This window comes from Tenrec ecaudatus, chromosome 2 (assembly GCF_050624435.1).
Source record: "Tenrec ecaudatus isolate mTenEca1 chromosome 2, mTenEca1.hap1, whole genome shotgun sequence".
Classification (NCBI taxonomy): Eukaryota; Metazoa; Chordata; class Mammalia; order Afrosoricida; family Tenrecidae; genus Tenrec; species Tenrec ecaudatus.
The window spans coordinates 128,701,013-128,728,093 of record NC_134531.1 but is presented as its reverse complement, the minus strand read 5'-3'; the positions used below and the strand labels follow the sequence as shown (position 1 = coordinate 128,728,093).

Here is a 27,081-nt window from a genome sequence, read left to right as displayed (position 1 = left end):
TTTTGTTCTGCTCCAGCAAAAGGACGACTTTGCTCCAGTCGATGCTAACAAAGGCCCTTTACCTCTGCTCTGCTCTGGAGAGCACTATTAGTCACACTTCATTAGGCTTGTTTACAGAAAAGAGCTGGTCTCTAAGCGCGTCATTGAAATACTTGTAACTCTGTTGGGCCTTTTTCTTCTCTGAAAGATAAGAACTTTGGAATGTGGCATGGGGGGAGGGTGGGAAGGCAGCCCAGGGGCCATTGTCCAGAAAAAAAACGGGCCTGCCCTGATGGGGCTTAGAAAAGATGAGTTCACTGCTCACTCTCTCTCCACCCCACCTCCCCCCCAAGGCTTCCTGCTTGCCCTTTGGGCATCCACTTAGCTGTGGCTACAGACCTGAGCAGAGGCAATTCCTCCTCCGCCAACAGCTCAGAGAGGAGGCTTTGGTGATGAGAAGGGCGTTTCTCTAGTTCCCACTTAGTGGGCAGATGAGTAGGGCTGCCTGTAAACTGTCCATCTGTTGGGCGCGAGTCTCTGTCTTGGTTAAATTAGGTCGAGTCTAGAACTAAGTCCCGCACAAAAAGGACCAAAGCCGCACAGGGAGCCTGGTCATCGCGTCAACCTCCGGGGTGATGCTTCAGTGCTGGGCTGGTAACCCCAAGGTTGGCGGGTTCAAGCCTACCGACTGCTCTGTGGGACAAAACACCAGGGATCTTCTTCAGCTGTGAAAATGTACAGCTTCAGAACCTTGGCGCTGGGGTGGGGTGGGGAGGGGGGAGCACAGCTCTACTCTGTCCCATAGGGTCACTGTGAGGCTGCTGCCCCCAAAGTCCTGCAGGAGAACCCACCCTGGTGACATTTCTCCGTGTGGAATTCTTGTTGTTTTGGAATCTCACTTGGTTGTTGAGCTTGTGACTTGAGTTACAGGAGAGGGTGAGGAGACCGGGAAGACAAAGCACGTATGCTGAGTGGGAGATTTGTGCCAGGAGGAAGTAACTTCTTCCTTCATATTCCCGAAAGCCCTGCTTCACCGGCGCAGGAGCTGAGGTGCTGAGAGATTGAGTGAGGTTGGCTCGACATGAAGCAGCCACAGAGCAGGCTTCGAACCAGGAGGCTCTGTCTGCAAAGCCGTGTTTTCATGTGTGTGGACTGAGCCGCTGTTGAAGTGACCCTTCTCTTGCTGGCCCCAGTGTGTCAGATGACAGGTGTACCCCGTAGGGTTTTTTGATGGCTGATTTTTTCCCCCAGAAAGCAGACAGCCAGCCCTTTCTTCCAAGATGCCTCTCACAGGGCTGGAAGGTCTGATGACTTTTAGCTGCCAAGCCCTCAACTGGAATCCCCTCAGGTGCATGACGTGCTCCATTTGAGCACGGGGCCCTGCCTTGCTCTTCCTTCCTCCCCAACCTCAAAGTGGAGTTGACTGCAGCCTGAACCTGATCAGAGCTCATTTCTGCAGGCGTCCTCATTACATTCTGAACCTGAGCGCTCATGATGTGCCTTCGAAACCAGGTGGGTGAACCACCCCACTCTGCCGGCAGGGCCCTGCCCCTCAGGGTGAGAGAGGGTGTTCTCCTATCCACCTGAAACCTCAGCCATCCTGTTGCCTTTCACTGCGGGGCGCTGGGGAGGGGTTCAGTCTGCTTTCTGGGTTCCTTCTCATATTTGCAAAGATGGCGGCTTTCTGTTAGACGCACAGAACAAACGTACCCTCTGGCGTGCCATATTACGTGCCTGCCCCCCCCCCTCTCTCTCTCACACACACACACACACACGCAGTTCCTGTGTTCAGCTGTGGCTGTAAATTGCTATTTTAAATTTCAGCAACTGGAGTAATAGCAGAGTGATCCTCTCCAGTAAACGCTGCTGGCTCCGTAAAGCATAGCTTGCTGAGGGCTTTCATGATTTACGGAGGACACAGCTGGGGGCCAGCAGACTGGACGAGCGTGTGCTCTCCTGGGCCACAGAGAGCCGGAGATGAAAAGGGCCCAGAGCTGGCACAAAAGCAAATAAGCGCCCTGACTTTAAGTAAAGCATCATAATTTATATGGAGCTGGCTCTGCAGTCCCAGTGAGCTGCATGGGGGTCAGCAGCAGCTTTTTCCTGTGGAGCATAACTGTCGATTGGTTCCCACTGTCTCCTTATATCTCAAGGACTGGGCATGGGAAAGGAATGACTTTAAAACACAACCCTATCATCTCGTTCTATCACGCATCTTTTTTTATTATTGAATTTTTTCATGTGCTTTGGGCCTAAGTTTACAGAGCAAATCCGTTTGCTGTTCAAGAGTTGTTCCGGGCGTCGGTTGCCTTCCCCTGCAATGTGTCTGCACTCCAGCCCCCTCCCCACCATCAGCCCTTGGTCCCTGCCTCTCAGCTTAGCTTTTGGGCAAAGGTTGTCCTTTAGCTCTTATGTAATTGATTGTTCTAAGGAGCACATTCCTCTGGAGGGTTATTGTTTACTTTATGGACCTGTCGTCCTTTGGTTGAAAGGTGGTTTCGAGGCAGGGCTTCGGTTCCAGCTCAGAAGGACTGCATCTCAGGCCTTCCATCGGTCTTTGTCAGACCACCAAGTCCAGTCTTTTCTGTGAATTGGATTTTGCGGTTCTGTATTTTCTCCCCGTCAGTCCAGGACCTTTCTTTGGGACCCCGACCAGAGTGTGGCAGGTTGCTAATGGTAGCTGAACACCATCTTACTCTTCGGATTTCGTGCCCAGGTAGGCTGTGGGTCATGTGCTCTGTTAGTCCTTGGACCGAGTGCTCCCTTGACCCTTGGTTTCCCTCACTCCTCTTTGCTCCAGAGGGGAATAGACCAAGAGGCAGATTTAGAGAGCTGCTCACTCGCAAGCTTTCAGACAGACCCTCAGATGCTGCCCACTCACCACAGTTAGCTGCAGAGCACTAATTGATTGATGTAGATTTAGATGTCCCTGCAGTCTGTCGTCCCTCGCCTGGGAGCCTAGGAACTTTGTCTGGCGAGGTGCTTGGTTCTGTTTGAGAACTTTCCAGGTCTGTGTTAACATATATGTAGCACCTATAGCTCTGTATGTAGAAATAGCTACAACCAAACCCATACCTGCAGGTCGGTGTGCCGCTCGCTCTTCATGCAGGCTCACACCTCTTGAGCCTGGGTTTCGTGAGTTAGTTTGTTGAGGAGCCCCTGCATTACGGTAATTACGGTAACTGCCCTTCTTTCTTGCCCAGTGTCGTCTTCCTTGAAGGGTGTTGTGCCTTTCCCTTCCCTTGCCTTCCTTTCGTCAGTTCCAACGTGTGTCTCGTTATCTCATCAGTAAGTGGCTCTCCCTTTTCCGCTCATCCCTGGCAACTATCAACTAATTGTATTTTTCTGGGTGTAAACCTTTTTTTTTTTCTTTAAGTGTTCTCATACCATATTTATTTATCTTTTCACGATTGACTTATTTTACTCAGCGTAATGTGCTCTAAATTTATCCACACCCAAAGAGGCCTCCCCGGATCATTGTGGCTCTTTCTCACTGGACAGCGTTCTGTCCGTTGTGCACGTGTTGCATTACATACATCTTGACCTGCGATTCAGTTATGTTTACACCTGAAACCCAGCTAACCACCCCCAGCCTGGACTGGGCATGTGGTCCCTAAGGAGTCGTGGGTCTGTGAGGCAGACTGTGGGGTTAGAGATGCTGGGAAGTGGCCACCGCTACATTATTCTGGCCTTCCTTCTCTCCCTTCCCCAAAGCAATGTGAGGTTTCTCATTCTTACATTCCCATTGCTTCTTCCGGCTTCATGGATCTCCGTGCTGATTGTCCCTCCTGCCCTGTCTCTACCTCCCCTGCTCCTGACATCAGGGGAGAAACTTTGGACCTGAACCAGAGAGTAGTCGTATCCCTGTTAAACTCTCTGCCATCGAGAGTCAGTCAGTTCCCCTCCTAGTGGGGTCCAAACTACTAATCTTGTGGTTAGCAGCTTAGTCTGTAATGGACTACCTCACTAAGGCTCCTTGTCGATGGCCCTTTGCACAACAGGTCCTGGGTCCTCCTGTGCCTGAGCCCATTGTTGCAGCCACGGTGTCAGTCAGTCCACATCCTCCAGAGCCTTTGTCTCTTTCGCCGCCCCTCCACTTTCCCAAGCACGATGTCTTTCTCCAGGGGCCGGTCTCTCCTGACATGTCCAAAGTAGGTAAGACACACAGTCTCGCCGTCCTTGCCTCTCAGGATCACTTAGCCACCAAACACTTACCTGGATCCCTTAGGCTTGTTGGAAGTGACTTTGAATTCATACTCTCTCAAATCCGTCTCCTCATTGCTTCCACTAGCCTTAGAGTGCTCTCCTTTGGGTCGAGAGGCCGGTGCTGTTTTTATTTTAAAGACCATTTGCTTTTGTCTGGTGGCGGTGCTCTTTGTACCTGTTTTTCACATTGAAGTAGTGGCACTGTGGAGAGGGGAGCAAAGATGTAGCAGAAAAGACCCAGGTGATGACTACTAACTGCAGGAAAAGCCTGGGACTGATGATTGGAAGGACCAGCATTCTCCCAGTTGCTTATCTTCAGTGACCTGTGAGGCTGAAAGTGGGAGCCGGTAAAGGCTGCTTCCCTCCCCACTGGCTCTGGGGCTGGGGTGGGGAGCCTTCCAACTCTGAGCTCTTAAAAAAGAGGGCAACCAATCATGTCACCATTATGGCTCTCTGTAGTTGAATAGATACCTATAAAGTACCTTTGCCAAATTTTTGGTGGGTTTTATTTAAAGCAGTGGTTCTTAACCTTCCTCATGCCCCAACCCCTGAATACATTTACTCATGGTGTGGTGATCCCCAACCATAAAATTATTTTCATTACTACTTCTTAACTGTAATTTTGCTACTGTTGTGAATCAGGCAACTCCTGTGAAAGGGCCATTCGACCCCCAAAGGAGTCGAGGCCCACAGTCTGAGAACCGCTGCCCTAGCAGACACTGAAGTCTTTAGGTTTACATACCTGGGGTGGGCACGGTCTCTGCCCCTTGAGCACAATGCTGCTCTGGGGTACGTGCGCCTAAGTAACTGAAGAGCAAATATTGTCTCACTACTGATCATTTTAAAAATTAACTTTCTAAAGAACGCCGCCATGTGTCTTTGCCTTCTATCAAGGTACACGTTGTTCCCCCAAAATATCTGAAATGACACCTCTGGTGTTTTATGAGAGGATGGACTAGTTCTGTGAAACACCTGTATCTGCGGGGGATATTAAGCAAGCTCAAGCAATCTACCTGACTTGATGATACTGAAGTCATATCTTGAATGATAAACGTTTCCTTAGCGTGTGAACTTCTCTAAGAGGTGGCCCGTGAAAACCCTGCCCCATCCAGGGGTACAAGCAGGCACCATGCCAACCAGGGCAGCACGTCCATGTTCTGGGCGGGGCTGCAAAAAGCCTTTCTTCCCTCCCCCTCACCAGACATCTGAAGGGGCTGCTGTATTTACTAGAAGTGGGAAAGGATAGTGTTACTGGGGAAGTAGAAAAAAGCAAAGCAAGAGCTTCTTCTAGCTGACCAGTCAGCTGGATATTGACCACCTGTCTTCATGGGAAAGAAATAGATGGCAGTGAATAAGCGAGAGTCTAGTTTTCCAAGAAGCTCAATGATTTTCCCAAATCAATACAGCTCATCAGGCCTCAGAACAAAGGCTGCGGGGGAGGTGGCGGTGATGGAAGCGGCTCTGTGTTCTTCTGTGTACTAAACCCTAAGACCCACGGGGAACCAAGGTAGCTTCAGCTCGCTCGCTCTCTCTCTCTCTCTCTCTCTCTCTCAAGGGGATTATTCAGTTGGGCAGGGCAGGGGTTTGTGGTGTGGCTAACAACCCAATCAGAAAATTTAGAAGCGTCATTTATTATTATTATTATTTTAACTGTCTATAGAATGTCTCCTGAGGAGCAAATTCTCTTTTGAAAGGCGTAAGTGCAGGTGGAGTATGAAAGGACCCCAGCTTGTAAAACGTGTGTTGGGACAGCATCTTGGCATTGTTTGGGGGAATGTCGGCACTGGTTCAGCATATTTATTCAGACTAAGGTTTTTTTTCTTCTGGTGATTTATGGACAAGGTTGCGATGAACCAAAAGGAGTGTCTTGGGGTTCAGTTAACCTCCGGCTGCCACTAGCGAAGAAGAACCATCCTCCTCTAAAGAACCCTTGTTCATACTGCCCTGCAACGGACACCACGCCCTAATAGGGACGCTGAACTCTTACCGGCGAGGTTATAATTAACGCAGATAGAGCTGTGCCAACGTATCCCAGCCGCCCACAGAGAGGATCCACCCAAACCAGCAATCTTTAGCTCCCAGGCCTTTAATCGTTAAGCGCGCTGTGCTTTCCTACAGCAGTGCATTAACCCCAGAGCACGGTGTCTGTGGGGCTTGTGCTCCGTGGCGGCACACTGGGGCATAAAGTGCTTCATTACACTTCCCTTTGTTAGTATGGCCTATCTCCCAAGCTCCATTGCCATACATTATTTGTTCAGATAAAGCCCACTGTTCAGGGTGACTAATCGCAGCACTGTGTTCCAGATGGTTTGATTACAGGATGTGGTTAAAGTGACTCTTCAAATATGTAGCCCAGCAGTGGGGCTCTTGAAAAAAAAAAATCCCACTCTGTGTTCTGGTCAGGTGACCTTTTCTTTCTTCTTTAAAAAAAAATCTGTTTATTGTGACCTAGGAGCAGATCATCAGTTTTACACTCAACAATTTACAAATACACTTTTTGGCTCAACTCAGTCTTTGCGATCTGATTGCTGTTCCATTACAGATGCCATTTCCTCCCAGTGGTTCTTATTTCCGTTTGTCCTTCTTCCCTTAACCCTCTGTCGTTGGGTACACGTTCCCCTTTTCATCGAAACCTGCGGCTTATTCTAACATGGGGGCGAGTTCAGTTCCAGACCCGAAGGGTGACTAAGGGCCATACCTAGGCTTTGGGGTCCCGCCAGCCCCTATGCAGCCGGTAAGCCTGGTTGTGATTTGTCCCCCACTTTACTCAGGGCCCTCAGTTGTGGTAGCCAGGCACCATCTCTCTTCTGGTCTGATGGCTTGGGAGAGATTTCCACTGGACTCACTGATTCTATGGGTGTCCATTTCTATCCCTTTTCCTTTGGGCGGGAAGAGGCCCATCTTGCGACCACGCTGACTCTCTTGTCGTCGTGCTCTCTGTACACACATGGCAGAGGTAGCAGAAAAGTCTCTGCATTTTAGCTGCCAAGCATTTCATTTACAGTTTTAGTCGTCATTTTCAAGATGGCGCACACGTCATTACAAACGCAGCTTGATCCTGGGAAGAAAGACCAAGCCGAAGGTCAAAGCTCCTGAAGCTAGACTGAGAAACATATGTACTATTTGAGAGCCAGCATTTTCAGAAGAAGGACCAAGGTGGAATAAGGCACAGCAAAAATAACAAATATCGAAAAGTGTGCGTTGTGTGCAGAGAAACGGTGATGGATTCTACCCGGTACCGTGTGTACAGTACTCACAAAGAGGACAAACCGAGAGGAAGATGACAGCTGGAATGCATGAACTTTTAGCGAGAATTCATTAGCACGAGCATGCTCCATCGAATTCATCTGAATTCCGCATTTGCAATGCTTGGCGAAGACTTCTGGCCCAGGGATGAGGCACTCTGGAAATCCTGAAATGGTCTTTAAAGTGTAATACAAACGGAGTTATGCTGATCCTCTGGGAAATCAGGCATTGGCCCAGTTCTTAAGGAAACATCTTCACACATACCAAAATAATAATTCACAGACCATATTTATAACAGCTTCAGAGCAGAATTTCTCCACAGAGACTTTCTGTCATCTGTAAGGTAGCAAGAGATTATGATCATTGAGAAAGAATGGCCCCAGGGACGGTGGGGCAGGGGAGCGGGGGTTGGGTGGGCTGCAGAGTGTCAGAGTGTCACTGATGATGATTCAAATCTAGATGGACTTCACTCACAATCCCATTAGTTGCAAACCATATACCAAGTTTACTTTGATCCATAGGAGCACTATGGAACCGAGTAGAACTGTCCTGTGTGGTTCCCAAGGCCTGTGACTCTTTATGGCAGCCGACTGTCACAATTTTTGCCTATGGGGACAGCTGGTAGATTCGAACCATCAGCCTTTTGGTTGGTGGTCAAGTACTTTAACCACTGCACCAGGTTGGGGGGTGGGGGTAATGCCTATCCAGATAGCTACCAAGTGTTAATGAGTTGCCATACAATGGGCAATGGGCACTGTGCTCAACAGATGCTCCTAGTGCAGATACTGTACCTGTTCCAAGGGCCTAGCCTTAATGGAAGAGAAGTGCATGCATACAATGCATGAGTGCAGTAAACTGCTATAGGGACGAAGGAGCGGGTGATGCTAATAGTGTCCACTGTGATCAAATCCAGAAAGACCTTTTGTTGTTGCTAACTTAATAGACTGTGTGGTTATCCTTGGTGTGTGTGTGTGTGGGGGGGGGATTCTCCTTGTCATTCAGGCTGCCACTTATAGTTTGTGGCCTCCAAGGTAACTATAGTAATCTCCAGTTTAACCTGTCAAAAAGATTCTAGGGATGGGATTGTGTGTGCCCTCCTTTACCCGCCCCCCCACCAAAAATGTATTGTAAATTCTAATCCTCCTACTGGCATCAGCCCTCCACATTTCCTGGCATACACTAGCGAGTGCTTTGAGCACTGCATTTGTTTGTGGAAACATCTTCATTGGCTTTCTGTTTATTTCTGGAGCCTCATTTCTCACTGTGAAGCTTTTAGTGCATCTTGGACTGTTCCTTCAATGTCATCAGTTCGTGATCATTGGCTACCTCTTGAGATGGTTGGATGGTGATCAATTCCTTAGGTAACAGTGACTCTCTGTATTCCTTCCATCTTCTTTTGTTGCTTTCAGTGTCTTTCGTTTTTTGCTTTTCAGTGTTTCGCCCACAAAATCCTTGAGCATTGTAACTCAGGACTGGATTTTTTTTTTCCCCTGCAGCGGTTTCAGCTTGACATATGCTGAGCATATTCCTCTGTTTGGTGTTCTTACTCTAGGTCTTTGCACGTTCATCATAACAATTTGCCCTGTTTTCCCGAGCCACTGTTGGAATTCTTCTGTTCAGCCTTGATGTCATCCTTTTATTCGCTTTAGTTTCGCTATGTTCAAGAGTAAGTTTGAGTCTCTCCACATTCATTTTGATTTTTGTTTTATTTTTTCTATTCCTTTCTCTATGCATGACGTTTTGTGTTCTTCCTATATGGTGTTGTGATGTCATCTCACAGTGCAGCTGGTCTTTGGTCATCAACGTTCAGTGCATCAAATCTGTTCTTGAGGTGATTTTAAATTCAAGTGGGGGCATACTTAGAGATGTGCTCTGGCTCACCTGAACTTGTTTTAATGTTTGAACTCGCCTATGAACAATCGACGGTCTGTTCCACAGCCAGCTCTTGGCCTTATTCTGACTGACATTGAATCCCTCAACAAGGGCGTCTTATGCTTGGCAAGTCAAGTTAAAAAAAAAACAAAGAGAAGAAACTCCTGAATGAGATGGAGTGATGCAGTGGCTACAGCTGTGTACGTCTAAGGAGCACTGCAGGACTGACTGTGCAGTGTTTCCTGCATAGGGTTGTTATCAGCAAGGAACAAACCCAGAGACACCTGACAATAACCACATGCCTGTGGTTATGAGCCTCTTTGGAAGGGGGCCTCTTTGTTATGTTAATGAAATATTATTTGTGAAAGGCCCATCTCTTTTGAGATATGAAAATAGAACAGATTAAGCAAGGGACTGAGCAAGCACAGATTGGGGGGAATGGGGTCAAGAGATCTCCAAGGAACCTCGAGACAGAAGATACAGAGAGACAAAGACCATGTCTGAGGGCCAGCAGAGAGGGAAAGCCTTCTGACTAGCCTCCAAAACAGTGAGAAAATGAATTTCTGCTTTTTAAAGCCACCCACCTACTTGTGCTGCTTCTGTTACAGAAGCACTAGATGAGCCAGACAGAGGGGGAAGAGACAAGAAGGGGCTTCATAAGGGGCAGGCATGGAAGGAGAACAGCGCATCATGGAAGCGCACTCTCCTCTCATAGAACTCAGGCGATGGGCCTGACAACTGGTCTGGAAGCTGAGAAGTGAGAACATCAGTGCAGCTGTGTGTGGGCCCAGCATCGGTGAGAAGACAGTGAAAAGAGGCTTCAAAACTTCGAGGAAATAGCTCACCATTTTTCCACTTCTGTTTATCCCAGGGCCCTTTGAAGCACACACATACATAGAAGTCAAAGGAGATTTCTTAGGACTATTGTAGCAAAATTACCACTGACTGATGGCTTTAAAGGCCTGAATTTTATTGTGCCACTGTTTGGGGGGAGGAGAGAAGTCCAGATTAGGGCATTGGCTGTCGGGAAGGGAGCCGCAGCCCCCCGCCCCACCTTGTCACAAGCCCCAAGTATTCCTTGGCATTTCTTGTCCCTGTGTTTGAATCTGACTCTGGGTCTGTTCTGCTCTTTTGTAAGGAAGCAGTCAGAGGATGCAAAGTTAGGACCCATCATTACGACATCGTCAACATGACTGGAGGGGTCACATGGACAGGTTGGGATTCCCCATGTTTCTTTAGGGGGCACAGTTCTATGCCCAACGACAAGGCCATTCCTTCTGTTGTGTGCTTAACATATGTAGTTGGAGAGGGTTCATAGAAGAGATAACACTGAACAGTTGTGTATTTGGCTCCAAGTCCCTTTCAGGTGCCTGTCGCCGGTCCAGTTAGAGTTACATGGTGTAAGAACCTGCCCCTTGGGAAGCCTGGGTGAGCAGGGGAAAACGGCAAACTTTCAGGTGTGGTATCTGAGAATATAACCATGAGAAGAACTTGAGTTCATAGACTGTGTGTGCTTGAGTGAGTAAATGTGTATTGAAAGAAATCTCCTTGGGCTGTGTGTGCATGTATTTCCAATTTATACACATTAACAGAGAAATAGAGTTTTGTGCTCTAAAACTAAAACAAAACCTAACTAAAGCCACTGCCATGGAGTCAATTGAGTCTAATCGGGAAGGATTTCCAACACTGTTCATCTTTATGTGGATGCAGACAGCCTCATTGTTCTCCCTTGGAGCAGCTAGTAGGTTTGAACCACCAACCTTGCAGTTGGCAGCTCAATACCTAACGCGCAGTGCCATCAAACACTTGTTAATTTAACTCCCAGATTTATAAAATTCACATAGATTGACAATACTCTTAAAGGGATAATTTTCATTTTGAGAATTTACTCTTTTAAAATGATAGTCAATTGTTGTTTTGGAGGGAGGGGGGGGTACACAGGTTACACAGTGTTCAAGATTTTGAGACCAAAATAAAACGAGAAACCATTTACATCTTTGCAAGTTAAAACACCACCTTTATACTTGGCTTCTCACAATAGGATGTTGTCTAAACATAGACTTCCTTACAAAGAAACAATACACTTTGTAGTTTCGATGGGAAACATTCTTTACCCTCCATTCCAAGATAGAGGCAGGATTTGGTTATATAAACAGGAGAGAGAGAGAGAGAAAGAGATCAGTCAGATGTGGGTTCTGAGCAGCTTAAAGTGCTTTGCGGCATCCTGAAGCCCCTTGTACATATAAAGAAACAAGAGTCCCAGACACATGTATTCAATTTACCACAGCTCGATGGAGACCATTCCAAATTTCCCTGGGAAAAATTCATTTACTTGAACCATTTTAAACACAGGGCCTCTTGAAAAATAAAGGTGCTTTATTTAGGGTGTTTGAAATTGAAGAGAAGGGGTGTTTCCTCGGGGGGGGGGGTGGGGGTGGGGGGACACACCAGGATTTTATTCCCAGTGGTGCAAAAGTGGTAATAAAAGGGTAACCTGCACTTAGAGAGGAGGTCTGCTGTTTCTTCCACAGATAGTATAGCAGGCCACGTGACTAGGGGACAAGTGGAAACTTAAGTTGCCTTGTGACAACTTCAAAGTGCCGCCCTGATAACCAATGATTAATTGCTTGTTTTTGGAGCCCCCACCCCAGGCTTCTCTGTATCCTGTTTGGAGGCAAGGAATTGGGTTCGGCGGGCGTCTTATCTGGAGTCAGAGAGAGGCGCGGGCTGGATGGGGAAACACAGCACGGTCAGGCAGACACAAGGCTTTCATCACACTGACGGGCCTTGCTAGTGCAAACAAGCCAGTGTTGATTCAGAGCGGGCAGCACGGCAGCAGCGCTTTCTTGGGCGCACGATCTCAGGCCTCCTTCTCGGAGGTGCCCCCACCTCCCGTGCCGTGCCGGTGGCATCTTCGTACCTTCCTGAAGGTCGGTTAGCCGAGGCCACTGCCTCGGGTGCCCGGGGCGGCCGCCCCGACCCGGCCAATCAGACGGGAGTGTTTGCAGCAGGCGCTGGCCAATCCGCTGCCAGCTTCTGCTGGAAACGCGAAACCCTTAGGGGGAAGCAATAACAAAAGCCTTTCACTGCAGACAAATGTTAAGTGTCTGTGCAGACTTTTCCTGTTTTTAATTTTATTACGGCAAGAATGGAGGGTTTGTTGTTTCTTTCATGTTTCCTTTCATGCTATTTTAATTATACATTTGTGCTACATCAGGGACTCTGGAACGCAGTGATTCAGCCTATTGCATCTGAAGCTAAAATGCAGTAACCTTCTGGCAATACAGATATATTCCTGGATTGTAAATATAGCTGACATGCTGAAGAATTTTAAGCAGCTGCAAAGGTCTTTGACACCACACACACAGTGCCCCAGAGAGCAGATGATGAAAAAAGCAGCTTTGTCTACCCCCCTCCCCGTCTTCGCCTCTCCCACCCCCTCCCTTTTCCTGAAGGGATGTGCTCATAAAGAATCCTTTCCTCCAATTGTTCTGTCTTCTGCAAATTTTGACCAAATGCCTAATTGCCACCGATTCTCATCTCAATGTGAATTTTATACTCAATGGCTTAAAAAAAACAATCTCCTGAGGGAAGTACAATGAAATCAGTGATTTGAGGAAATGCTTGCTTTGCCTCCTACTAGCTCGCTGGTCTCGGTCTCTCTCTCTCTCTCTCTCTCTCTCTCTCTCTCTCTCTCTCTCTCTGTGTGTGTGTGTGTAGCTAAGCTTTTGCAACACTACACCATTGCAACAATGAGTGGATTCAGCTGTCACATAAGTAATAGCTACATAAACCGTATGGGATTCAGTTTTAAAATCTTTTTGTTGTTGAGATTTTTAAAGAAACCCTTCCTGCCCTCGTCCTTGAGTCCCCACCATTAGATATTTTGCCTGTTGTTAAAATGTCCACGGAAATGAATCCAAGCTCGTGAGAGCAGTCCCTGTACTGTAAAGGAGTTGACAGGTCTTCTACTGAATTCAGAATGGCAAATTGGTATAAGACAAGTAAGCCAGCCAACTAGAAATAGACGTTGAGTTTGAGTACTGTTCCTGCCTGTTTCCCAGAAAGGGTGTGGTGGCAAGGGGGTGTCAAAAGAAAAACTGACTTAAATATTTCATTTGCTAATGCTGATACTTTATGTGGGTCCTTTTAATATATGCCTTAAGGGACTGATTTTTTTTTTTTTAGCGTGGCACTGTACTCTAGAGAAATAGAGAGGATGTTCTATTTTGTGTCTCTGGCATTTGCTATACTAAGTGCGCTTGCAGTTTAGTAATTCACAGATGCAGTGCTAAATTAAATTGTCTGTCTGCAAAACAGTTGGGGAAAGCAGAACGACTTGCAGGAAACAAGTGTGTTGGTTTTGAGATTTTTTCCCCCTCTCTCTAATCCTCTGTGGCAAGTGCTTACTAAGGTTGATGCTAAAGATAACCTCAAGAGCAAATCTATTGTGCACATTTATTTTCTTTAAGAGGTTATTTTAGGCGTCCTCAATATGAAACAAGACCAAACAGTGAAACAGATCCCATGCCAAGGCTGAGTCTTGTCTCGCAAGGTCAAGGAGGGATTTGCAATGAGAAATCATAACTGGCGATGTGTTCACGTGGACTTTAGTGGAGGCCCTGCTCTCCTCTCTGTTCATTATTTTTCTGCCCCGGCATAATTTTTTAATAAATGAAAGCCACCATTATTTTATAGTACTGAATTGGAAACAAAACTGATTTCGTTCAGTCACCTTCTGGTTGAAGCCCTGGTAACTGGCGCTTGGTTTATGTTGGCTGCTTGCCAAAGGAAAGCAATTATGTGTAATAATAGAAAAATTAAGAGGCGAGAGTTGCTGTTTTACAGCAGGACATGGCAAAACCCATTTCCTTCTGTCAGCAGTGTCTTGATTACACTGTTAGACACAGGCTCCTCGCTCACCCCTTTGTGCCCGGTGTGTGCGCATGCGAGTGCGTACACACACACACACACACACACACACACAATTTCCTGTGGGTTTTAACTTGAGGTTACTGAAACCAAAAAGAGGAAGAATGCAAACCACAGCTTTTGAAAGCAAATGAGAATAGACCTTTGCTGGTAAGGGGGAAAAATGATGATGGTAAATACACCGGAAGTGAAGTAATAGATACTGATTGTGATCCTTCTTTATCTCTGCCCCTCACAGGTGTCCTAGTGGTCAATGTGACGTGGAGGAATAAGACATACGTGGGGACCCTCCTGGACTGCACCAAGCACGACTGGGCTCCTCCCAGGTAGACACCAGCCTTTCTTTTTCGGGGCTCTGTTTTTTTCTCCTCCCACCTTCTCCTTCCCCTCATCCTCCCCCACACGCTCTTTGTAAGGAAACCAGAGAGAGATTAATAATACATAAAAAGTCGGCTTGTAATTGAAACCGGGCGAAAGAGAAATGAGCAATTCAGGACTGAGCACAGTCAAATGCAGATAGAAGCTGGGTTTCTTTCTGTCAGATCGCCACTCCCCACCTCTCCTCCTGCCTTTGTTCTCTCTCTCTCCTCTCACCTCCTCTCTCCTTTCTCTCTCCTCTCTCCCCTTTGGGAGTGGGGGCTGGGATGGGAAGGAGCCCTGGAGCTGGGTTCGAAGCTAGCTACCTGAGCTATTTTTTCCGCAGGGCTTCTGAGGAAGACAGTGGGCCTTTGGCATCCTGTTCTTTTGCGGATGCCCGAGTTCTCAGGGTACCGGCTGATCTTTACGGCCTTGAGCCCCCCCAACCCCACCCCCCCCGGGATTTTGCCAGGCACCTTTGGGGCTGCTCCTGGTCACCTCGTGTTCCTTGCTCTTCCTAGGTTTTGCGAGTCCCCGACCAGCGACCTGGAGATGCGAGGGGGCCGCGGCCGAGGCAAGCGGGCCAGGTCTGCGGCGGCGGCGGCCCCGGGCTCGGAGGCCAGCTTCGCCGAGTCCCGGGGGCTGCAGAACAAGAACCGAGGGGGAGCCAACGGCAAAGGGAGGCGCGGCAGCCTCAACGCCAGTGGCCGGAGGACGCCCCCCAATTGTGCCGCCGAGGACATCAAAGCCAGCCCCTCCTCCACCAACAAAAGGAAAAACAAGCCCCCCATGGAGCTGGACCTGAACTCCAGCTCGGAGGACAAGCCCGGGAAGCGCGTGCGCACCAACTCCCGGAGCACGCCCACCACCCCGCAGGGGAAGCCCGAGGCGGCCTTCTTGGACCAGGGCTGCGCCTCTCCCGTGTTGATCGATTGCCCGCACCCCAACTGCAACAAGAAGTACAAGCACATTAACGGCCTGCGGTACCACCAGGCGCACGCCCACTTGGACCCGGAGAACAAACTGGAATTCGAGCCCGACGCCGAGGACAAGATCTCCGACTGCGAGGAAGCGCTGAGCCACGTGGCCCTCGAGTGCGGCAGCGAGGCCAGCACCAGCGGCTCGGCCTACGACCAGGGGAAGGCACCGGGGTCCCCTGGCTCGGGGAACCCCCCCGGCACCCCCAAAGGCAAGAGGGAGCTCCTGAGCAACGGCCCGAGCGCCGTGGCCAGCGCGAAAGCTGGCAAGAACTCGGGCAAAAAGAAGGGCCTGAACCACGAACTGAACAACCTGCCCGTCATCTCCAACATGACGGCCGCCTTGGACGGCTGCACCGCGGCCGACGGCAGCCTGGCCGCCGAGATGCCCAAACTGGAAGCCGAGGGATTCATCGACAAGAAGAGCTTGGGAGAGAAAGAGAAGGGCAAAAAGGCCAACAACTGCAAAATGGACAAGAATCTCTCGAAGCTGAAAACGGCGCGGCCCATTGCCCCGGCCCCGGCCCCCACCCCGCCGCAGCTCATCGCCATCCCCACGGCCGCCTTCACCACCACCACCGCGGGCACCATCCCCGGGCTGCCCTCCCTCACCACCACGGTGGTCCAGGCCACGCCCAAGAGCCCCCCGTTGAAACCCATCCAGCCAAAGCCCACCATTATGGGAGAGCCCATCACGGTCAACCCGGCCCTGGTGTCGCTCAAGGACAAGAAGAAAAAGGAGAAGCGCAAGGTAAAGGACAAGGAAGGGAAAGAGACGGGGAGCCCGAAAATGGACGCCAAGCTGGGCAAGCTGGAGGACGCCAAGGCGGCTGGGAAAGAGGTGCCGGGGCACTTTTTGAAGGAGCACCTCAACAAAGCCGAAGGGGGGCTGGCCAACGGGCTGTCGGAGTCTCAAGAGAGCCGCATGGCCAGTATCAAGGCCGAAGCCGATAAGGTGTACACGTTCACCGACAACGCCCCCAGCCCTTCCATCGGGAGCGCGTCCCGGATGGAGTGCAGCGCCGTGGTGAACGGGCAGGCGCCCATGGCCCCGCTGCACGTGTTGACCCAGAACGGAGCCGAGGCTTCCGCGGCCAAGACCAACAGCCCCGCCTACTCGGACATCTCTGACGCCGCGGACGACGGCGGCTCCGACAGCCGGTCGGAGGGCATGAGGTCCAAGGCCAGTTCGCCGGCAGACGTGATGTCTGCCAAGGACGGTGTTGTCAAAGGGCATGCTTCAGCCGCCGCACCGTCCTCGCAAATGAAAGAGCCCTCCCATTCCCCCTACTACCACGGCTACGACCCGTACTACTCCCCAGGCTACATGCACCCCGGGCAGGTGGGCGCCCCCGCAGCTGGGAGCGCCCCGGGAATGAAGATCAAGAAGGAGTCCGAGGAAGACGCCGAGAAGAAAGACAGGGCCCAGCAGTTAGAGTCTAAGAAAGTGGACCACACTTCGGCCTCCTTGCAGGCTCAGCACCAGTCGGTGATCACGCAAAGACACCCCGCCCTGGCTCAGTCCCTGTATTACGGCCAGTATGCCTACGGGCTCTACGTGGACCAGAAGTCCCTGATGGCCACCAGCCCCGCCTACAGACAGCAGTACGAGAAGTACTATGAGGACCAGAGGCTGGCAGAGCAGAAGATGGTCCAAGCTGGCAGAGGGGACTGTGACAGGAAAAGCGAACTCCCTTTGAAGGAGCTGGCCAAGGAGGACAGTAAGCAGAAAAACTTGCCGTCGGCCACAATCTCAAAAGCTCCCTCTACTCCGGAGCCTAACAAAAACCATTCTAAACTAGGGCCATCAGTGCCTAATAAAACTGAGGAGACAGGTAAATCGCAGCTTCTCTCCAATCACCAGCAGCAGCTTCAGGCCGACAGCTTCAAAGCTAAGCAGATGGAAAACCACCAGCTTATTAAGGAGGCTGTAGAAATGAAGTCTGTCATGGACTCAATGAAGCAGACAGGTGTAGACCCAACCTCGAGATTGAAACAAGTAAGAGTGTGGAGCGTGGCCCCCCACAGGGACAGAGCAGTCTGAGAACTGTACAGGGCTGGGCTTGATGTGGTTGAGCTTGTCCAAAAAGGAAATGAACCAGTACTAGATTTTTGTTCTCTTTTCTTGGAAAAATGAGTGTCTCACGAGCTGTGGGCTAGGTTGGTGGTGCAGTGTGGAACAAGGAGCAGTGGGCTTGCGGACCCGGGTTCTGTGCCGCTAACCGATCCCCTGACTCTTGACCGGTCCCTTTGTTTTTTAACCGAGCCTAAAACCAGGCCATTCCTTCAACCACATGCCTGTTGAGCTCCCAGCTAACACAGAGTCCTGTCTCCAAAGAAATGTGGTCTTTGACTTCCCAGGTTTCTACTAGTATCTTTTAGGGATTTTGAAACTGGGCCCCTGGATCCTCACTTTTCCCCCACTTCCATTTTAAAAATGAAACGGGGGGCCCAAATGCCTCTCACTTAGCCTCTGCGACCTAGAGTTCTGACGTGTACTCTGTCTGAAATGCCGGACGCAGAGCTCAGCACTGGGTGTTTGTGAAGAGACAGCTGGCTTTGGGGGGCGCGGGGTGAGTGGTAAATGTCAGCAGCCATCACAGAAGAGTCTGTGGTTCACCCACCTGAGTTACTGCACAGGCCCCCGAGCCCTGGGGGCCTTCATCCTGGTGTCTCCATGCCCTCTCAGCCCTACATCACCACGCTTAGGCGTCCCAATAGCGGAGTCTTTTCCTTGTTTACTTGCACGCAGTTTGCCACATGGGCTGAGCGCCAACGTTGGACTATTCCCCATGAGTGGAATGGGGTCCTAGAGACCAGTGGCCACTTTTAGGGACTGAGTGCCTCCACTTCTGGGAGCCTGAGTCTGCCTGTGGCTTCAAGAGGGCTTTATTTTCTTTAAAAACAAAACCAAAAACTATGCCTGCTATTCATGTGAAAGTTTATTCTGATACGATGTTAGCACGTAATGGAAAGTGAGCCGATATAGTAAAACCTCAACTGTAGTAGATAGATGAGGAGTACGTATTTAGGAAACCAAGGGGTTCCCCCTGCCCCTCTCTAAATGATATTAAAAGCTCTACTGATGCTTTAAACTTGACGTTTGCGGTTTGAGTGTGAGGTTTGAAAATGCTTTGTGAGGTCTTAAAAGGCAAATCAGGTTGGATCAATAGGCCTGAGGTGCTATTTAATGTTGAGACGTGGCCCCAAGGGATGACCTCTGGATCCCAGCAGCCTGGAGCATGCAGCCCAGCTGCCTGGCTCCCCAGCTCCCCGATGTGACCCTGGTGTGACTTGAACTTTGAAAGCTTCGTTCCCTTCTGCGAGGGCAGCCCCTAGTCATACCTGCCAGCGCCATTGCTGTTGTGTGAGAGAGAAGAAAGGCTAGCAGCGTAATGCCGAGCACATAACGAATGTTACCGGGAAAAGTAATTGTAGTGTTTCGACACAGGGATTCATGGGTTCTGCTCAAAACCTGAAAAACGTTAAAACAAACCTCTCTGTTGCTGTTGTGTTTTTGTTTTGTCCCTGTTTTTGAAATCAGGACCCAGATTCAAGGACATGGCATCATTACGTATATCAGCCCAAATACCTGGACCAGCAAAAGCCAGAAGAGCTCGATAGGGAGAAAAAACTAAAAGAGGACAGTCCGCGGAAAACGCCTAACAAAGAGAGCGGTGCTCCCGGCCTCCCTGTGTCCTTAACCAGCATCAAAGAGGAGCCCAAAGAGGCCAAGCGCCCCGATTCGCAATCCATGGAAGAAACCAAGCTGAAAAATGACGATCGAAAGACACCCGTGAACTGGAAGGACTCTCGGGGAACGAGAGTGGCTGTCTCCTCGCCCATGAGTCAGCATCAGTCGTACATACAGTACCTGCATGCTTACCCTTACCCACAGATGTATGATCCCAGCCACCCTGCATACCGCGCTGTCTCGCCCGTCCTAATGCACAGCTACCCCGGTACGTGGTGTGGATTCTGCTTACTTTGGAGGGAAGAGAGAGGCTGGTGTGGGATGTTAGTTGTTAAAAAAACAAACAAAACAACTCCAGGAAAGTTGGAGGTTTTAAGAGAACTGTTTGTAGGGTCTCCTGTTTTTATGCTGCTTAAAGTTGTGCCAAAGAGGAAAACGGGTAAGTACGGGTTTGGCTTTGCCGTTTTTGTTTTGTTTTTTTAAATGAGCTGTCAGTTCTCGGCTATAGTTGCTTTCCTTGGTCTCGGATGGTCTGTTGGGCTGACAGGTACTTCGTTGCCTGTGAAACTATTTTCAGCCCTTGCTGTCGTAATCATTGCACTTCCTACTGTTTCTGAGTGTCCGCGATGACTGTAAGCTCACGAGTCTGGTTCTACCGTCCAGTACCAGGATGGCAGCCTAGATGCAATTGGACGCTGGTGCAGTCCATCCGTATTGTGCGATTCTTTAGTGTTAAGTTTGCCGACTCTTACCCCCAACTCCTGGAACCCAGACGGTTTCTGTTTCCGCTGTGAGACGTCGTCCGTAACTTGCTGGCCGCTTGTCGTTTGTCTGCAGGGGCCTACCTCTCTCCAGGGTTTCATTACCCTGTGTACGGGAAGGTGTCCGGGAGAGAAGAGGCAGAGAAAGTCAGTACCAGCCCTAGCATCAACGCGAAAGCAACCACTGAATCGAAAGCCCTGGATCTGCTCCAGCAGCACGCCAGCCAGTACCGCAGCAAGTCCCCCGCTGTACGCTCGCTTCCTTGGGTGCTTACTTCAGAGTGCCGTCTTTGGGACAAACTAGAGAACGGTCTTGAGGTAGAAGCGGTCTGGGAACCCAGCCGTGATTTCAGGATGCTGTTTTATCCCGACGCATCCAGAATGGAGTGTTCAGAAGGATGATGCTTTTCACACATGGGGGTGGGGTGGGGATGGGGGCGGGGGTGGCTGCTAACGCGGGTGTGATTGCGAGGTTCTTGGTGCAGAATCTAGCATCCCTTGTCTGCCCCTGGAAGATGCCTGCTTGTGAGGTAGATGTGAAATTGCTAGACTGTTCTCTATAAAACATAGAGGGGGACGCTCTAGCATCTTGTGACTGAAATAGTTCAGAGGCCCCAACCCAGGGGCCTAGTGGGGCTGGGAGGTGGGGGTGAACTCCAGACTGTCATCGATGTACTAATGTCTTTCTCTTGAGGTAGCTTTTGAAAATCAGATCATGGATCAATTCAGATTTCTTCTTTCTCTTACGACAATGTAAAATAATGGTCTAAAACCAGGCGGCAGTTTGTCATGCTCCCCATCTCTGCAAACATGTGGCATAAAGAAGACCTCCCCAATGGGCACCACTCATGGATGTGGTTGGCTTGAGGTTCTGTAGGTTCTGAATGTGCCACTGCAGCCAGGGCTTAAAAGTCCATTCGTTGTAACGACACTGAAAGTCCATTTACTCAGCACAGATCTGAGTTTTTCACAGAGGAAACTCGGATTGCAAGAGTGAGTCGCTAAGCTTAAGGCTGCATCTGCTGTATTTTGTTTGTTTGACTCATTTTCACATCCCTGTAATTCTGCTGAGAATTGCAAATAGTGTGCCTCAGTCCAAGATGGCTCTCCTTGACTGAACAGCACCCGCTGGGTCCAGAGACTTGTGATGCGAGACCAAAGCAAAGATCCAGATGGTTCTTGACTAGAAAAGAGAAAGTCAGAGTAAATGAAAGTATAGGACCTGTGGGGCCAGTGAGTCCCAGGGAGACTCTCTGGAACCTTGAAAAGCGGATTCATGGAGCGATTTCAATGCCTCTCTTCTGGACAAAAAGTTGAGTTTTTCCAAGTGGGAAAGAGGTCTTTAGTACGAGAAGTTTTGTGCCATTCTGTGGCTCTAAATACCCGAGAAACACACCATCCCTGACTACAATGGAGTTTCTCTAGGCCTGGCCTGGCCTGGCCTGCTTCCTAAGGCAGCGCTTGTGAATGGCCAAGGACTTCCGGAGCTTTATAGAACATTGGTTGCATATTTTCAGTGGAACAGATGGCTACTGATAGGTTTCCAGAAACAAGATAGGTTCCCCACCCCACCGCCCCCCACACGAGGTGCAACTAGAACATAAATTTAACTGGGAAACTCAGACCCTAAAAGAAACAGCAGATACCGATTTTCCTTGAGCCAGGAGTTAGGCGTTGATTCCAAACGGGCCCTCCTGTGTGAGTGTAGAGAAAAGTCCTCTGATTTAGTTCATTGAAGAGAAACCTCCTTGCTGACGTTGTTTGAGTGGGACCCTTCTCAAATGATGTTGGTCAATCCGGCTGAAGTTAATGTGTGCTGTTTGAAGTGACCTTCAATTAATAGAGGACCAGGAGCGTTTATTTTTATAGCAAACTCCAAACGCACTGCCACTGGGCCGATTCCAACTTGTAGCGACCGATAGGACAGGGTAGAACCGCCCCGAGGGTTTCTGAGACTGGATGTAACCAGGTACAGGTGTAGACCGCCTCATCTTTCTCCCGAGGAGCAGGCTGGTGGCTCTGAACTGCTGCACTTGATGTTAGCAGCCCGGCACATAAGCTTGCAGAAATGAGCGTGGTCATAAAATCACGTGGAAAATAAATGGGGGGGGGGCAGCACAAGGACTAAGCATATGCTTTTAAAACAACCCAATACTGTCAAAAGAACAAAAGCAACTTAGAACTCTTACTAGTACCCATTGTTGTAAGTCAATTCCGACTCACAGTAAGCCGGCAGGACGGACTCAAACTGCCCCTGTAGGGGCTCCGGTCCAGGGCTGTAATCCAGTGTTCTTCTGAGATGATGAAGGGTGACGAAAATCTCTTCTGTTGCAGCCTGTGGAGAAGGCTACCACCGAGCGGGAACGGGAAGCAGAGAGGGAAAGGGACCGCCACTCCCCCTTCGGCCAGAGGCACTTGCATACACACCACCACACCCACGTTGGCATGGGCTACCCACTCATCCCTGGTCAATATGACCCTTTTCAAGGTGAGCACCTCCATCTGGGACTCCTCTGCCTTGCTTATTCTACTCTGCTACAAGTGCTTTGGTGTCTCCATGTCAACTCCTGAGCATTGAGTTAAGCTTAGCTCTGGGAGCGAGTTTGGGCAAGATTTCCTACGGGCTCAGCTGAGGCTACCCCCGCATGTTGGTGTTTTGCTGAGGCAGGAGACCGCTACCACTTAATAATTGTCACTGGTTGATGTTATGAGCAGCTTACTGTTAGCTCAGGGTTTGCACATGGTGGCCAGTGTCCGGGGCAGGGAATAGAACCATCCAGGGGATCAGATATCTGCTCCTGGGAAATGAACCGCAAGGGCAGAGGGAGCAGATAGAGGGAGTCAGATGAAATTAACCTGTCCTGGTTCCTGCTCTGCCGACCACTATAAGGTGCTCTTTTCTCATGGTCGTCTTAGAAGTGAAGTGATCCAGTTGGACACTTTTTACCGCCTGTTATCGCAGGGTCTCTTATTCAGGGCTCTGACTAGACAACGCTTCTAAAGATGAAGGTCGAGAAAGAAACATTTTTCAAAAGCCATAGAATTCCCGTGAGGGAGCCATTCATTCACAGTGTACTAGCTGAGCGAGTCCCCTTTGGCCTGTCACCTCACAGAAAGTGGGTAGTGGCACTCTTGGTCTCACCAGATAACACTTGCTAAGGTCTGGCCAATTCGTGTGACTCTCAGGTCAGCTAGTAAATGTGCAGGGGTTTGAAGGAGAGAATGCATAGTACTATGTGTCCGGGGGCTTCAACAGGTGCGTGGACAAACCTCATCTTTTCATTCCACTTTCCCTAAACATTTTGAAGCTCTTTATTGTTTTTGTGTTTGGGTCTTTTAAGATTCAACTCATTTATTGATTGAATTCGTTCTGCTGGGTGGCAGTTAACGGTGTTCAAAGCATGTGTCTCTATTTCCTAAAGAGTTTGTTATTTTTGAGTGTGGGAAGAACTCGGAAAAGAAATGAGGTGCTATTTGTAATACATTCCATCTCTGTAACTAAAATGCAGGCGAGGGGAGTCCAAAAGCATCGCAACTGGGGTTTGTCTGTACATGCATGGATTTATTAAAAACAGCATTTTAAAGTCAGGTGAGCATTGGAATGCTGACGAGAAAGGTGGGGCTCCCTGCTTCCATGTAGATTACAGAGCTTCGGGAAACCCTCTGTAGCAGCGGTTCTCAACCTATGGGACTCGACCCCTTTGGCGGTCGAATGACCCTTTCACAGGGGCCGCCCGATTCATAACAGTAGCAAAATGACCGTGATGAAGTAGCAACGGAAATAATTTTATGGTTGGGGGCTCACCACCACACGAGGAACTGTCTCAAAGGGTCACGGCGTTAGGAAAGTTGAGAACCACTGCTCTATAGGGTCAAGATGAGTCAAGTCAGAATCAATTCAGTGACAGTGGGATTTTTCAGTGATCATTGGATGGTCGCAGACAAGTTCTCTCAAGTACTCTGCGTGTCTTAGTCTCGTTCCCAAAGAGCCCCATCCAAACTAGCTTCTGAAAGACTCACCGGGGCCAGTTCATTCAGGGCAGAGTGGTCAGCTCAGAAGGTTACGGCAGCTACTTGAGGTGGGATTCCCATGGGAAAACCTCAGCAGATCTTCTCAGGGGACACAAGATGAACTTGGGGGGTTATTAGGAAGACGTTTAAAGAAAATGGGAAGCGGCATTGGTGAGGAAAAGGGCCAGGGACGTGGCGGCAGCAAGACATTTTCTCCATCATGGAAGTAGGCTTGTTTCTTTCTCAGGGGGTCCGGGGCCTCTCCTGTGAGGATTTTCCCGGAAAACGGTACCCCGTCCACCCAACAGCCCTCATCTTGCCCCTTTGGACTTCTTTTGCTCCCCAAAACTCAAGGACCATTGACGAGGGACACAGCTTTGAGTCCCTGGAGGAGGCCGAGAGAGCTATTTTGAGTTGCTGTGCCTAGGAGAGGACGGGCTCCTCCAGGAAGGGTGGTGAAAATCCAGGATGGAGATGGAAATACCACCTCTGGAGGGGAATGTCTCTAGATGGAGGGAGGCAGGAGGATATGGCGGGCAACGAGAGCTCACCCCTTGGCTCGGTCTGTTTAGTAAAGGTTTCTGTGGGATTTAGCAAAGCTTCCGGACGGTCCCTCATGAATGGGAAGTGCAGAACGCTAGCCACTCTCAACAGACTAGTCTTTTCACCGGAGTGTGTTAAGTTGCCTCTGCGAAGACACAATGTACCCGTGAGTGGACAGCAAAGACAGTAATCCTCTCTAGGTTGTCCTTCATTGCCTCATCCTCATCCTCACCCCCACCCCCCGCCCGCCCCCCAAGGGTTGCTTTCTATAAGATTTCAAAGGAATTTCCTAAGAGACGACTTCATGTCATTTGGAGCTATTTCATTCATGCTACCTTCCTCTTCCAGGGTGTAAAGTTGAGAGTGTTTCTAAATTTAATCCACTGATTCCATGCACCTTATGTCCAGTCACTGGGGAAAAATGTGAACGTGCTAAAAGTTATTATGAGCCTACTGCATTCTCTGCAAATAGCATGGCACCATTATAATTCACTGTGACTGGATTCCTGTTGTTACCTGGTACCCATTATTTCTCTGGAGCTTCCTGCTCAGGAATGCAGGCAAGCTATTTAGCACCATGCCGAGCCTGAGAGCCTGAAATGCCCCCCTTTGAATAGCTCTTGAGAACATGCAGTGTCTTCCATGAGGGGGTAGGAATTAGGCAGACGAAGCGCTTTTTGTACACCTTCCTTGCTGCATGAACCATTTCACGTGTGTTTAGGAAAGGACAAAGTGCTGCTCTGGGGGCTGCAGCCCTCGCCACTGGGCCGGGATCTGCTCTTATCTTGCTGAATGTCACGGACACCCTGCATTTTTCCCCCCATTAGGCTTGACCTCTGCTGCCCTAGTTGCCTCTCAGCAGGTGGCTGCCCAGGCATCTGCCTCAGGAATGTTTCCTGCACAAAGAAGGTAAACGTTTCCCATCTCCAGGCCAGAGACATCTTAATGAGAGGGTGGGCGGCGGGTGGGGCGGGGTGAGACGCAGCAAATGTGTATCCTTTCTTAGACCAAAAAATTCAGCTCCTGAGGTTTGATGTCTTTGAAATGGATTTACCTACTACCCTCCATGTGTACTTTATAATCCACAAACATTGACCGATTGGTTTTTTTGTTTTGTTTTTAAACAATTGGGGTTGCCCGCACAGCTCTGTTGAAATGATTTACCATGGCTCTGCTTTTTTTTCTTTCTTTCTATTCACCAATAAATTTTCACATGGAGAAATGGGCTTTGATAATGCTAGAGATAATGTTTATACTTTGATCATTTCTTTTGCTTTTAACCCACAGATAGTTTTAGAAAGAAATAAAATGTGTGTCTCGGTGTATTCTTTCCTGGTGCTTGATTCCGCCCTCTAGAATGGTGCTCAGCAAAATAAGTCAAATTAAAAGCTGTCTATGTGATGTTTTTCATGTTTTCTGCGTCCAGTGTTAACAGACTCCCGTGCTAAGGTCTTCTTTTCTTTTGCAGAGAGTAACAAGATTGGAAATGTCCGTTGTCATGTGACTGGATCACATGGAGAAGCGCTTTATACAGACATCAGTTCCATGGTGTTAATTTGAAATGCCTTAATGGCAGGCAAAAACCAGTCATTTCATTTTTGTAAATTACAGATTTTATCACAGAGTAACAAATGTTGCTGTAATTAAACTTCTGTTTTATATATATATACGTATACATATATGTATATATACATACATATATATATATATTCTTTACTTTTTTGTATCAGTAACCAGGCTCGCACACACAGGGTCTGCTGCCAAGTCGGTAACCACTCAGTAAAGGAAATAATTAATTAAAAAAATGTATTTGTCATGTTGAAAAGTGTTAGCCACAAAAGGCTGTTTACTTTTTTCCCCTTTTCCTTTTCAATTGTAAATAAAGGATATTCTGTATCAGTGTGCCTGATCCTTGCATAACCCTCAGATACTCCTAGCAGCCCCTCAGCAAGGCTAACTGTGATGATGACACTTTGGTACAATGTAGATGTCTGTTTGGTGGCTCCTGTTGACGACGCATCAGTGTAAATGTTCCTGTAGGCACGGTTCCCTTGTACTTGTGTATTGTGGACAATATACTTTTGGAAGGCATGGGGTTTGCCAGTACCACAAAAACTGTGTTGTATATAATGTAAAGATTAAAATGGGGAAATAATGAGCATCTGTGAATAATGAGGTGTCATTTTTTGATCATCTTGAATGGCAAATAACCCGATAGCCTGCGTACCAGAGACATCTGTGATTGATCTATTACTTGAATAGTCCTACGATCATTTTCCCTCCCCCTTTCTTTCCCTCTCTCTCTCTCACTCTCTTTTTTTTAATGTTTACAATTATCCAGTTTTAGAAGAAAGAGACTTTAACGCCATTGCCTGGTTACTTGTTTTATGCTGTAATCTAGTTTATTTTATGTAAAATGTATATTGAATGCTTTCCTTTTTTTATACCTGCCTTAAATAATTTGGCAATCAGAATTAAAAAAGGTTGTTTTTTTTTTTGTAAA

General features: G+C 48.8%; 1 protein-coding gene across 7 annotated transcripts in view; it reads left to right on the top strand.

Moving 5' to 3' along the window:
- The window catches only part of ZNF608 (zinc finger protein 608), a 119,608-nt gene extending 93,134 nt beyond the window's left edge, over positions 1-26,474 (top strand). For 6 of the 7 annotated variants that reach the window (XM_075541464.1, XM_075541466.1, XM_075541463.1 and 3 more), the window contains 7 exons: positions 14,474-14,561; positions 15,114-17,568; positions 19,114-19,531; positions 20,101-20,273; positions 22,359-22,512; positions 25,406-25,487; positions 26,047-26,474. In XM_075541464.1, the coding sequence (XP_075397579.1) occupies positions 14,474-14,561; positions 15,114-17,568; positions 19,114-19,531; positions 20,101-20,273; positions 22,359-22,512; positions 25,406-25,487; positions 26,047-26,053 (3,377 nt within the window). In that variant the 3' untranslated portion in view covers positions 26,054-26,474. Of the gene's footprint in view, positions 1-14,473; positions 14,562-15,113; positions 17,569-19,113; positions 19,532-20,100; positions 20,274-22,358; positions 22,513-25,405; positions 25,492-26,046 lie in introns of those variants that run through there. The other variant, XM_075541465.1, reaches the window with a different exon arrangement.
- Positions 26,475-27,081: the final 607 nt, after the last annotated feature.